General features: G+C 41.7%; 1 protein-coding gene across 2 annotated transcripts in view; it reads left to right on the forward strand.

The window, feature by feature from the left end:
• Nucleotides 1-13,002, forward strand: part of SCP2 (sterol carrier protein 2) — a 76,883-nt gene that overhangs the window by 42,422 nt on the left and 21,459 nt on the right. For both annotated transcript variants that reach the window (XM_081816957.1, XM_081816956.1), the window contains exons 7-8: nucleotides 2,806-2,959; nucleotides 11,038-11,140. In XM_081816957.1, the coding sequence (XP_081673083.1) occupies nucleotides 2,806-2,959; nucleotides 11,038-11,140 (257 nt within the window). The remainder of the gene's footprint in view (nucleotides 1-2,805; nucleotides 2,960-11,037; nucleotides 11,141-13,002) is intronic.

Consider the following 13,002-nt stretch of genomic DNA (forward strand, 5'->3'; position numbering starts at 1 on the left):
TTTTTTTTTTCCAGCCTTCTTTTGGATTTCTTTTTATGACTCCATTTTATTTCTATCTTATTTAAAGAGATTTAGATAATTAAAAAAAAGACCCCGGGGCGCCTGGGTGGCTCGGTTGTTAGGCATCTGCCTTCCACTCAGGTCATGATCTCCCCATCCTGGGATCGAGCCCCACGTCGGGCTCCTGGCTCAGCGGGGAATCTGCTTCTCCCTCTCCCTCTCCCTCTCCCTCTCCCTCTGCTTGTGCTCTCTCTGTCTCTCTCTCTCTCAAAATGAATAAATAAAATCTTTTAATAAAAAAAAAGAAAGACCCCCTTATCCATTTACCCATGTAGTTACCACTTCCAGTGCTCTTCATTTCTTTGTGTAGATCCTTTTTTCCATCTGCTATCATTTTCCTTCTCTGTAACAGACTTCCTTTTTAACATTTCTACAGTGTGAGTGTTGCAGTATGGAAATGAAATCTTTCAGCTTTGTATGTCTAAAAATGTCTTTATATGATTTTTCATTTTGAAATATATTTTGTATTTGATAGCATTCTGGGTTGATAACTTTTAGAGGGAAAAACTGCTCTTACATAAATATGCATCCTTTAGTGCATGCTGAGTCCATTAAAGCTTTTTGTTCTCCAAGCTCAGCAAACCTTTTCTTTCTCAAAAAACCAGGCTCTGATAGTAGAAGACCATGCTTTTTTTTTTTTTTAATGTTGTTTATGCTAAGGCCTTTAGATAGCTAATGTAAACTAAAGCTAAATTATGACTTCTTTGTACTTGGCTGTCTTTATGGTATAAGGAAGAGTGATGGGTTCAAGGAAGCAGGAGAAGGAAAAGACCTCAGGTAGTATCTCAAGATGTTTTTCCCTGTAGTTTTTCCATCCTGAGGTTTTCCATTGCACTTAGTACTTACTTTATTAGCACTTTATATTACGCTGTCAATTCTTTATATATTTAATACTTAGTGGAGTGCTTGGTACATATTTGGATGGTTTATTTTCAGTAGCAACCAGACTATGTAGTGGACTCCCAGGCTAATGCTTTCGTAACTGCCAAACAGTGCTTAAGATATATATTCTGTAAATACATACATGCTGCTTGGAACTAAGAAGTGGCAGTTAAATTTCTTGAGGAGGTTGGGGTTTGTTAAATAACAAAAATTCAACTGAGTAAATTTTAAAGACCTAATTTGGCTTTAATAAATGATTCATGAATTGAGCAACATCCCATTTAGCAAGTAGAGGGGAGGTTCTGAAGGGTTGTACAAAATGGAAGGTTTTTATAGGTGGGAGGGGCAAAAAAGTTATTAGCAAAAGAAAAGGATTGTTCCAGGCAAGGCTGCTTTTGCTTAGGTGGAAAAGCAAGGGGTCTTATCATGCAGTTTACCTCATCTTTGGGGGATGCAGAGGGCCCAGATGGCAGACTCAGTGGCACTGATCAAAAAATTCCTGACTAGTTAAGACTGCATTTCTTTCTAAGATTTTATTTATTTATTTGACAGAGAGAGACACAGCGAGAGAGGGAACACAAGCAGGGGGAGTAAGAGAGGGAGAAGCAGGCTTCCTGATGAGCAGGGAGCCCGATGTGGGTCTGGATCCCAGGACTCCGGGATCATGACCTGAGCTGAAGGCAGACTATTAACCACTGAGCCACCCAGGTGCCCCTTAAGACTGCATTTCTGAGGGAGGTTGAAACTACAATAAGATGAGGATTTAAGCCTCGGTTTGGGAACTTGGTCTAAATGACACCATTTTGGACCTGTGGTTTTCTTTTTAACAGGTTCATAAGTAGGAAATTGTCACAGGTACTCAGGAATCAGAAGTGGTGGAAGAACAGACATTGTAGGTAGACCTGCATAGCTCTGCCTCCACGATGGTGGAACCAGTCTATCCTGTTAGAACATTCTTAACTCAGGTATCTTTGAATAGCTGGTCTGGTAGAAAGAAAAACAAATGTAAATCAGGAGACCGGGGTTCTAGTATCAACTCTAGATTAGCCTGTTTTGTGACCATTCACGAATTACTTAATCTTACACTTTCTCAGTCTGACATTATTAAATTCTTTTTTTTTTTAAAGATTTTATTTATTTATTTGAGAGAGAGAATGAGAGAGAGAGAGCACATGAGAGGGGGGAGGGTCAGAGGGAGAAGCAGACTCCCTGTTGAGCAGGGAGCCCGATGTGGGACTCGATCCCGGGACTCCAGAATCTTGACCTGAGCTGAAGGCAGTCGCTTAACCAACTGAGCCACCCAGGTGCCCCTGACATTATTAAATTCTTTCCAGCTCTAAAAACCTTTGGTTTTATTATCCAGGGGATAAATGCTATTCTTATGAAAATCCATTCTTGTTGAGAACTCTTTGGGGAAAATCATAGGAAAATTCCCCATACTAGCTAAACTTTTTAGGGAAAGTGAACTCCCAAATCCTAGATTATTTTCTTTTGATACATTAAAAATGGTAAAATTAGTGAAATTACTTTTATGCCATTTTGCCAGAGAACTGTATGTTCAGTGTTTTGTTTTTCAACATTTCCAAAAAATGACAGGTTGGAATTTTAAAGAGTGCAGGGAATTTCTTAAGCCTGAATATTGTCTAAATACAGACTCAGGAGGGAAAAAAAAAAAAAAACTGGCTGCAGAAACCCTCATGGTTTTTAAGAGAAGTTATTATTTATGCAAACATTGTCTTGGCTTAATTAAATATTTTAATTAAAAGTTACGATTCAGTGTAAGCCCTTGTCTGGCTTGAGAAAGCTGGTTGGGGCAGCTTTCAATAGCAATGGAACTTGACTGCTCTGTGTTCGATTTGTTAGGTCTGGCTCAGTGCGCCGAACTCTGCTGGCAGCTGAGAGGGGAAGCCGGAAAACGGCAAGTTCCTGGTGCAAAGGTTGCTCTGCAGCATAATTTAGGCATTGGAGGAGCTGTGGTTGTGACGATCTACAAGATGGGTTTTCCTGAAGCTGCCAGGTGAGTGGCATTCTGGGTTTTGTCTGTTAATGAATCCTGACTTTTCGCAGCTGATGACGTTGTACAAGTATCAAGTCCAGATTTTATTGTCTTAGTAAATATCCAGTTACTTCGCTTTGGTACCCTGGCTTTAAAACCTTTAAACTGGCAATTAGCTTTTAAACCTAACTAGCCTTAGGAAAATTGTGTTTAAAAAGGAGGCAGCATAAGGGCTCCTGGGTGGCTCAGTGGCTTAAGGGAGGGACTCTTGATCTTGATCTGACTCAGGTCTTGATCTCAGGGTGGTGAGTTCAAGCCCCGCGTTGGGCTCCGTGCTGGTTGTGGAGCCTACTTAAAAAAAGAAAGAGGTAGCATAGTCAAGAGAGTGCTGACCTGAAACTACTTGTCTTAGACGTGCCAACCGGAGTGATTTTAATTTAGGCAAGTTCACTTTTTTGGTTTTCTTTCTCAAAATTGCTTTCTCCCTGAATAGCCTCCCAAGCTTCTGAGGTTGTTTGGAGAAAGTTATCAAATATGCTAATTGGGTCTCTGCACGTGTATGTTTCTGAATGCCCTTCAGCCCTCACTGCTGCTAGAATCCCTTTTGTCTCTTGCTCATTTTCTTCCTGTCCTTACCAAATGCCTGTGCTCCTCAAATCTACAAGCGCTTTCTGTTCCAAGCCTTTCAGGATCCCTGAACTTCCTTGCTCTTGTCTCAGAAGTGCTCATTCATCCTTCCCATAGACAAAAAGTCCCTCTTCCTTTCCAAGGCCTGGCTGTAGTCTCCACATGCTTTTGTTTCCAACCACGTTCTGTAACTTTGTTCCAAGTATACCCTCTCCCTTTTGGATCTTTTCATCTTTGCTTTTCTGTTAACTCCTTTCCTTCTGTTGCAAACATGGTCAGGTCTTACATATGATAAAAATTTATTTTTCTTCTTGCCTTATTTTCTGTTGTGATGAGCCTTTTATACTGGGCCACCTTTTTTTTTTTTTTTTTTTTTGGCCCATGCTAAAATATCTATCTTACGGTCTATTTTTTGTCCTCACCACAGAGGTCAGGTAAGGCTACTAGTGATGTGATTATGAAATGTCCCTGTCCTTGTTTTCTGTTCTTGTTCTCTTTAACCTTGCTGTAGCTGTCAACACTAATTGGCTCCCTTTTTTCTCCTGAAATTCTTGGTAATTATTTATTTATTTTTTCACACTTTTGGTTCCACAAAGGATATGTGACACACTTTTCAGAATCCATTATATTCTTATGTTTTACAAGCTCTAGAGTCTCTTCTGTCTGTCCTTTCACTTTTCTTTCCCTGCCTGGAATATCATTTCTATTGTGAAAATTCTATCATTGAAGGCCCATCTCTGGTATCATCTCCCTTTAAATATCCACAACACTTTGTACCTCTTGGACTCATATCCAGTTTTGGCTTAGTATATCTACATTTTTACTCCCCTTATATGAAATCCTTGAGGCCTAAGGCTGTAGTGACTTCTCTCCACCCTTGTAAGAATCTCTGACATAAAGAGTGAATGTTCCTTGAATTGAATCAAATAAAAAGTTGTTAAAATGTTGAATTTTCTGGGGCGCCTGGGTGGCTCAGTTGGTTAAGTGACTGTCTTTGGCTCAGGTCATGATCCCGGAGTCCCGGGATGGAGTCCCGCATCGGGCTCCCTGCTCAGCGGGGGGTCTGCTTCTCCCTCTGACCCTCTTCCCTCTCGTGCTGTCTCTCATTCTCTCTCTCAAATAAATAAATAAAATCTTTAAAAAAAAAAAAATGTTGAATTTTCCAGTTTCCTCCTAAAGGTGATCACCAATCTGTACCGTCTTCTAGAATTTCATCCAGCTCATATTTGACATTAAAAACCCTCGGTAAAAGCCAAATTCTAAAGAGCTACTGGAGTCAGCATATTAGTATAGTATCTAATTTGCTCAGATTAGAAGTTTGTGAATTTGGGACAGTACATTCTGGGAGATTGATTTGGTTCAAAATACGTACAGTGTTATTTGTGGGAGGGCAGAAGTATGAAAAAAATCCAGATGATATACAGGTCTCCCCTGCTATCCAAAAGTAGAACAGTCCTTTGAAATTTTTCTTAAACCAAAATGGTGTGAGGCGAAGAAGCAACTACCATTAACTTATATGGAAAAATTTTTGAGTGTTTCCCAGACCTCCAGAATAACCTCTTTTATGCTTTTCTGATACCTTAGGACACATCTTGCTAACGGATGTACAAAATAAATTGAGATAAAGCACAGATGCTCACAGGCACAGTTCAAAGCTGTGGCCCCCTGCTGAGTGTAGTTCTTGGGGAGAGAACTTGGGGGAGGTGCCACTCTCCATCTGCACCCTGCCTCTAAAATGGCTTGCTGCAAAACAAACGGTGATTGCTATTATCTCTTTTTACCTTTTTTTTTTAAAAGATTTTATTTATTTATTTGAGAGAGAGAATGAGTTAGAGAGAGCACGAGAGGGGGGAGGGTCAGAGGGAGAAGCAGACTCTCTGCTCAGCAGGCAGCCCGATGCGGGACTCGAACCCGGGACTCCAGGATCATGACCTGAGCCGAAGGCAGTCGTTTAACCAACTGAGCCACCCACGCGCCCCTACCTTTTTTTTTTTTTTTAAACCAAAATCCTCTTTGGATTTCTTTTGGCTAGTAAAAACAGGTACTAGTGTAGGTCTTTCGTAGAAGCAAAGTGGTGTAGCGTGAACTTTTGAAAAGCAGGGATATCTGGATACCAGGGTCCTCGGATCAAGCACCGCATCCGGCTCCCTGCTCAGCGAGAAGCCTGCTTTATCCTCTCCCACTCCCCCTGCTTGTGTTCCCTCTCTCGCTGTGTCTCTCTCTGTCAAATAAATAAATAAAATCTTAAAAAAAAAAAAAAAGGAAAAGCAGGGATACCTGTATGAATGACTAATAAGAATTAATGACTAATAAGAAAATACTGAGGGTGTTATTGATAGTCTTAGTGATACAGCATAACTCACTACAAAGGCCAAAGTTGGGAAAATGATTCTGAATCTCATGGTACAAATATAGTTTTAAAGCAAGGTTGTGGTTTTGTTTTGAACAAGGTCATTTTAAGGTACTCTTTCAGGGTTCCCAGACCCCGTTCCAACATGGGGAATGGGAGTTCCCACAACCTGTCCCTAGACACCAAGCAATTCTCAGACACCAGTAGATCTGAATTCATCTCAATTCTGACACTATCTACCCAGAGAGAGCATCAGATTCCACAGCTTAAGGGTTCAGTCCCACAAGACTGGCCCCCTCCCACCATTTCAGATGCGACACAAACCTCAGACTGTGCTTCTGACCAACTGGCTACAGGTTGGAGGTTCCAATGACCTACTCCTTAGGTTTGACTAATTTGCTAGAGTGGCTCAAAGAACCCAGAAAAACACTTACTTATGTTTTGCCAGTTTATTAAAGGACATGATAAAGTGTACAAATCAATAATAAGATGAAGAGATACATTGGGTGAGGTCCCAAACAAAGGAGCTTGGGGCCTGGCTTGGTGGTATGAGGAAAGGTTCTGGTTTTCTAAGTGCGGAAGCTCTGTGAAAAGGACCAGAAATCTGTCCTGTTGGATTTTTATGGAGGCTTCAGTACATAATATTATTGACCAAGCCATTGGCTATTGGTTCATCAACCTCCAGCTCCTCTCCCCTCCCTGGTGGTAGTGATGTGTGGTGGTGGGGTCCATAAGTCACCTTCAATAATAACAAGACACACGGGGCGCCTGGGTGGCTCAGTTGGTTAAGCGACTGCTTTCGGCTCAGGTCATGATCCTGGAGTCCTGGGATCGAGTCCCGCATCGGGCTCCCTGCTCGGCAGGGAGTCTGCTTCTCCCTCTGACCCTCCCCCTCTCATGCTCTCTCTTTCTCTCATTCTCGCTCTCAAATAAATAAATAAAATCTTAAAAAAAAAAAATAATAACAAGACACTCATTTCACCTTTATGGCTTTGAAACATTTTCAGGAACTGTGGATGGAAGACCAAATCTATCTGAGAAATATATTTTAGTCATCTAAATGACCAAATAATATTTCTTATAAGTCATTATACTGCCGGTAACCATTGCACGTGATCTGATTTACTTAGTTTCTTATTTAGCTAACTTTGATGGAGCAACTGCTACATGCTTAGGCCCCCCCAAGTACGGTCCTCTGTGTATGTGGGGAAGGCAGACATAGTTTTTTCAAAACGCTGTTGAAGCCCAAAGGAAGAAATTATTATGAAGAAGGTAAATTTAAACCAGATGACTAGGATTGCCCAGCAGAAAGGTAGAGGGCAGGGTATTCCAGGCACAGAGATTTGAGATAGAGGGTTTGGTGAGTGGTTTGCACTGTGTGGATACAGAGTAGATTATTTTGTGTGTGCCTTGGTAGATGGGCAGAGTCAACAGTGTGGTGGTGACAGAAGATACAGTTGTAACTATTGAATTATGGTTTTGAAACCTTCAAATCCTCTACTCAGGAGTTTGGAACTGAGCCCACAGAATGAGTTTTATCAAAAAATCATGTGGTTATATTGCCCTTTAAGCAGATCAGTCTGGGATTACTTTGAATTGAATGGTGGAGGAACCAGAGGCCAGGAATCCTTAGGAGGCAGTTGTTAGCAGTGTGGAGAAGAAATGTTTAGTGCTGCAGTAGGAAGTGAGAAAATGAGGAGGAGAGGTCGTATTTAAGAGCTGTGACCAATTGCATTTAATTTATAGTTAAGCTTTTCTTTCCTTTAATTTAGATCACTTTTGAACAGTATTTTTTTTTTTCTGTTACTACTTTTTGATTTTGAGCTGTTTCTTGGATAAATTGAGGCCTGCTGTCTTAGTCTGTTCAAGTTGCTATAACAAAATTTGTCCTCGGCCCCTCAAATTCATGTCTTTCTCATGTCATCACCTCAAAATGTCATTTCTCTCTCCTCTTCGCTCTTTCACTACAATCTGACTTCTATCTTCCCTCACTTCTTCAAATTGTTTTTGTCAGAGTCACCTGTACGCTCCATGGTACAAAATCCAGTGGGTATTTGACCTTTGGCAGCAGTGGACATAGTTTATTCCTCTCTCCCAGATTCTTCTCCCTTCTCAGCTTCTGCAGCACCACGCTCTTCTGGTTTTTCCTTTTGTATCATTGGCTGCTGCTTCCTCTTTCAGTAATAGAGTTCCATAGGAGTTCCATGTTGTCCCCATCTGGGTCCCAGCCACCACCAGCCTGCTTGTGGTATGTCAGAGGAATTACCTAACACCCTCCTCTTCCTCAGACCCCTCAAGTTTCTGTCTGTATCTAACACTTGAGGCTCTGGAGCCTTTACCAGTCATGCTATCACTTTTTACCATGGGCTACAGGCTCTGCTAGGTGCCCCCTCCTCCCCAGGATTCTGTTTAATTATGCAGAGTCATTGGCCCTCTCCACCTTTTTCCTACCTCCCCACCAGAGGTGCATAGAGGTAAAGTTATTTACTCAGAATCATATAGTTAGTGAGTGGAGGAAACCCTTGGGATTCAAACCCAGGCCTTTGTAGCTCTAAAGACTATGTTCCTTCTGCTACATCAGGTCATTTATCTATAGTTGTTCCCTAACTATCAAACAACCAATAGCAAATGGTTGTTAAATTCGTCTCTGTGTCACAGGTAAAGTATAAATCTTGAGTCCAACCTCTGCTAATGATTCTGTTCTAATCACCATCATCTCTTACCTGGACTATGGCAGTAGCCTCTTCACCAGTCTCCCTGCTTCCCTGTTTTGCAGCCTTACAATTTTCCAGCTGGAAATTTTTTTTTTTTTTTTAAAGATTTTATTTATTTGACAGAGAAAGACACAGCGAGAGAGGGAACACAAACGGGGAGTGGGAGAGGGAGAAGCAGACTCCCCGCCGAGCAGGGAGCCCGATGCAGGACTCGATCCAGGGACTCCAGGATCATGACCTGAGCCGAAGGCAGTTGCTCAACCAACTGAGCCACCCAGGCGCCCTCCAGCTGGAAATTTATATATTAAAACATATAAATCAGGGGCACCTGGGCGGCTCAGTCGTTAAGCGTCTGCCTTTGGCTCAGGTCATGATTCCAGGGCCTGGGATCGAGCCCCGCATCAGGCTTCCTGCTCGGTGGGAAGCCTGCTTCTCCCTCTCCCACTCCCCCTACTTGTATTCCCTCTCTCGCTGTGTCTCTCTCTGTCAAATAAATAAATAAAATCTTTAAAAAAAAAAAGAACATATAAATTGGATCTTGCTACTCTGTAGCTTATACCATACAGTTCTTCTCATTATACTTAAAACCCAAACTCCTAACCATAATCTCTAAAGCTCCTTATTATCTTGCTCTACATGTTTCTGTGACCTTGGATCCTTTACTTCTCTGCTCTGCGCCAGTCATAGTGGCCTTCTTATAGTTCCTTTAACTGCCAAGTTAGTTTTTTCCTCAAGTGTTTTTATACTGGAAGTTTAGAACTGGCTTCCCCACCTAAATCTTTACATGGCTAGCTCATTTGCATAATTTAAGACCTAATTTAAATATCACCTCCTCAAGAGGCCTCTCTGACCAGGCTGTCTAAAATAGAACACCCGGGGCACCTGGGTGGCTCAGTCATTAAGCATCTGCCTTCAGCTCAGGTCATGGTCCCAAGGTCCTGGGTTCGAGCCTCGCATCGGGCTCCCTGCTCAGCAGAAGCCTGCTTCTCCCTCCCCCACTCCCCCTGCTTGTGTTCCCTCTCTCACTGTGTCTCTCTCTGTCAAATAAATAAATAAAATCTTAAAAAAAAAATAAAATAAAATAGAACACCCTAGGGGAAGGGAGGGAAAAATAAAGTAAGACAAAATCAGGGGGAGACAAACCAAAAGAGACTCTTAACTCTAGGAAACAAACTGAGGGTTGCTAGAGGAGAGATCGGTGGGGGGATGGGGTAACTGGGTGATGGGCATTAAGGAGGGCACGTGATGTAATGAGCACTGGGTGTTATATGCAACTGATGAATCACTGAACTCTACCTCTAAAATTAATAATACACTAGATGTTAATTTAAATAAAATAATAGAATACCCAACACACACGTATACTTTCTCTGTATCCTTTCAACCTGTCTTATTTTCTTCATTTTTTTTTTTTAAAGGTTTTATTTATTTATTTGACAGAGAGAGCGAGAGAGCACAAGCAGGGAGAACAGTAGAGGGAGAGGGAGAAGCAGGCTTCCCGCCAAGCAGGGAGCCCGATGTGGGGCTCGATCCCAGGACCCTGAGATCATGACCTGAGCTGAAGGCAGATGCTTAACCATCTGAGCCACCCAGGCACCCCTTTTTCTTCATTTTTTAAAAGATTTTATTTATTTATTTATTTGAGAGAGAGAAAGAGAATGGGCAGGGCGGGGGTGGGTGTGGGGAGCAGAGGGAGGGGGACAAGCAGATTATGCTCTGAATGTGGAGCCTGATGTGGGGGCTGGATCTCACAACCCATGAGATCATGACCTGAGCTGAAGTCAGGGGGCTTAATCCCACAACTCTGCGATCATGACCTGAGCCGAAATCAAGAGTTGAGCGCTTAGCTGACTGAGGCACCCACGTGCCCCATTGTTTTTTTCATAGTAACTGTATTCTTTCTTTCTTTCTTTTTTTAATACTTATTTGAGAAAGTGAGCATGTGCGCAAGAGTGGGGGGAAGGGCAGAGGGAGAGAATCTTGAAGCATACCCCCCCTCTGAGGTGGGAGCCTGACAGGGGGCTGGATCTCACAACCCATGAGATCATCACCTGAACTGAAACTAAGAGTCGGATGCTCAACTGACTGAGCCACCCAGGTGCCCCTGTATCCTTTATTTTTTTGCTTGTTCATTGTCTCTCTCCCCAACTAGCATATAAGCTTCGTGAGGATAAGTTTCTTTGGTTTACTGTATTTTTAAGGACAATGCCTAGCACCTAGTGAGCATTTAATACTTGTTGAAGAAAATGGGAAGAAAAGCTTGTTTTATGGACTTAATTGTGATTTTCTTTGGGTAAGAGCCATAACATCTCTGTTCTTAAGAGTTTTTTTGAAAACTACTACTGTTAAATGTTGAAAAACCTAGTATCTGTATGATTCCATGGATTGAAATTGATTGTTTTCCCCAGTTCTTTCAGAACTCATCAAATTGAGGCTCTTCCAACCAGCTCTGCAGTTAATGGATTTAAGGCAAATGTTGTCTTTAAGGAGATTGAGAAGAAGCTCGAAGAGGTAAGTGAGATTTATATAAAATACTGCCAAGAGGACCTTGAGGCTAGAGGAAGCAGATACAGATTTCTGGTGTTACCATGAAATGATACAAATTAAAAATTTATATAATATTGTCAAGTATTGAATGTATTTTAGATTTCTGAGTGTTACTATTATAGTTTCTTTGTAATTCTGATAAGACTGCATTTCAGGGGCGCCTGGGTGGCTCAGTTGGTTAAGCGACTGCCTTCAGCTCAGGTCATGGTCCTGGAGTCCCGGGGTCGAGTCCTGCATTGGGCTCCCTGCTCAGCGGGGAGTCTGCTTCTCCCTCTGATCCTCTTCCCTCTCATGCTCTCTGTCTCTCATTCTTTCTCTCTCAAATAAATAAATAAAATTAAAAAAAAAAAAAAAAGACTGCATTTCATAGATGTACAAATCTCCACACTTGAGTTCTATAAAGAACTGTGGTAAAATGCTGTGACAATCTGAACTGTAGAGGAAAGGCTAGTCCTTGTCACTCTCCTCAGTCCTCTCTTTGTCAGGGAGATAATAATTTTGGACAAAGTTCATATGTAAAGGGATTCTCCCTTATTTTGGTGTAAATTTCCTTCTGAATTAAAAAGACCTTACTTAGAACCATTAAAAAAGAATAATATTTAAAGTGAATCTTTAGGGGCACCTGGGTGCCTCAGTTTGTTAAGCAACTGCCTTCGGCTCAGGTCATGATCCCGGAGTCCTGGGATCAAGTCCCACATCGGGCTCCTGGCTCAGCAGGGAGCCTGCTTCTCCCTCTGACCCTCTCCCCTCTCATGCTGTTTCTCACTCTCTTTCTCTGTCAAATAAAAAAAATTCTTTTAAATCTTAAAAAAAAATTAAAAAAATAAAGTGAGTCTTTAAAGGTACCTAATAGGGGCACCTGGGTGACTCTGTCGGTTAAGCATCTGCCTTCGGCTCAGGTCATGATCCTAGGGTCCTGGGATCGAGTCCCACATCGGGCTCCCTGCTCAGCGGGGAGTTTGCTTCTCCCTCTCCCTTTGCCTACCGCTCCCCCTGCTTGTGCTCGTTCTCTCTCTCTCTCTGACAAATAAATAAATAAAATCTTAAAAAAAACATTCACACTGAACATATGAAAAAGAAAAATTAAAAAACTCCTGAAATTCCATTACTTAGCGTTCACTAAAATGTTAACAGTGGTAGACATTGTTTCAGACCTCTCTCTGTGTATGTGACTATGCAGTTCTACGTAACTAGGATCATACGGTACATGTTCGGTTTTTAAATTGTATTCTGTATACAAATTTATTTTTATGTACAGTAATCAGTTCTTGATAGATAATAATCATACTAAGGCCATCTAACAGTAACTCTTAAAAAAAGAGAGCTTTTTTTTTTTTTGAGAGTTCTTCTCTTTAAGCAAAATTACATATTTACATCATTGTTTGAAACCTAAAAGCATCTCGGAATATCATTACTGATTTTAATTTTCAGACTAATAAGGCACGGTTACAGCCACAGTCACACAATTCCAATTACACATCTATTAAGCTGCCCAAAGGGGGCTGAAATAAAAGGATCAGAGCAGTTAAGCTGTGTATTTCATTTGTTCTACAGTGTGAAAGGCATACATTGTGCATATCTCCTAACTCCTTCATTGTAGCACAAAGAACTTAACATCTAAGGTGATTGCTTGCACTGTGAGTGGAAAACAGTCAGTGCGACTGATGTGTCTTGACAAAGGACACTGTATTTCTAGGATTTTCATGATCAGGACCTTCCTGCGGTAGAGAGGGCCAGGTTTGCCAGTTCTGGGCAGGCAGGCACTGGTCCAGGAGCTGCAGACCTGTCCTGCTACCATCTTGTGGGGATACATCTGCATGGGGGGG

This window comes from Leptonychotes weddellii, chromosome 4 (assembly GCF_054177405.1).
Source record: "Leptonychotes weddellii isolate Sample4059 chromosome 4, ASM5417740v2, whole genome shotgun sequence".
In the NCBI taxonomy this organism is placed as follows: Eukaryota; Metazoa; Chordata; class Mammalia; order Carnivora; family Phocidae; genus Leptonychotes; species Leptonychotes weddellii.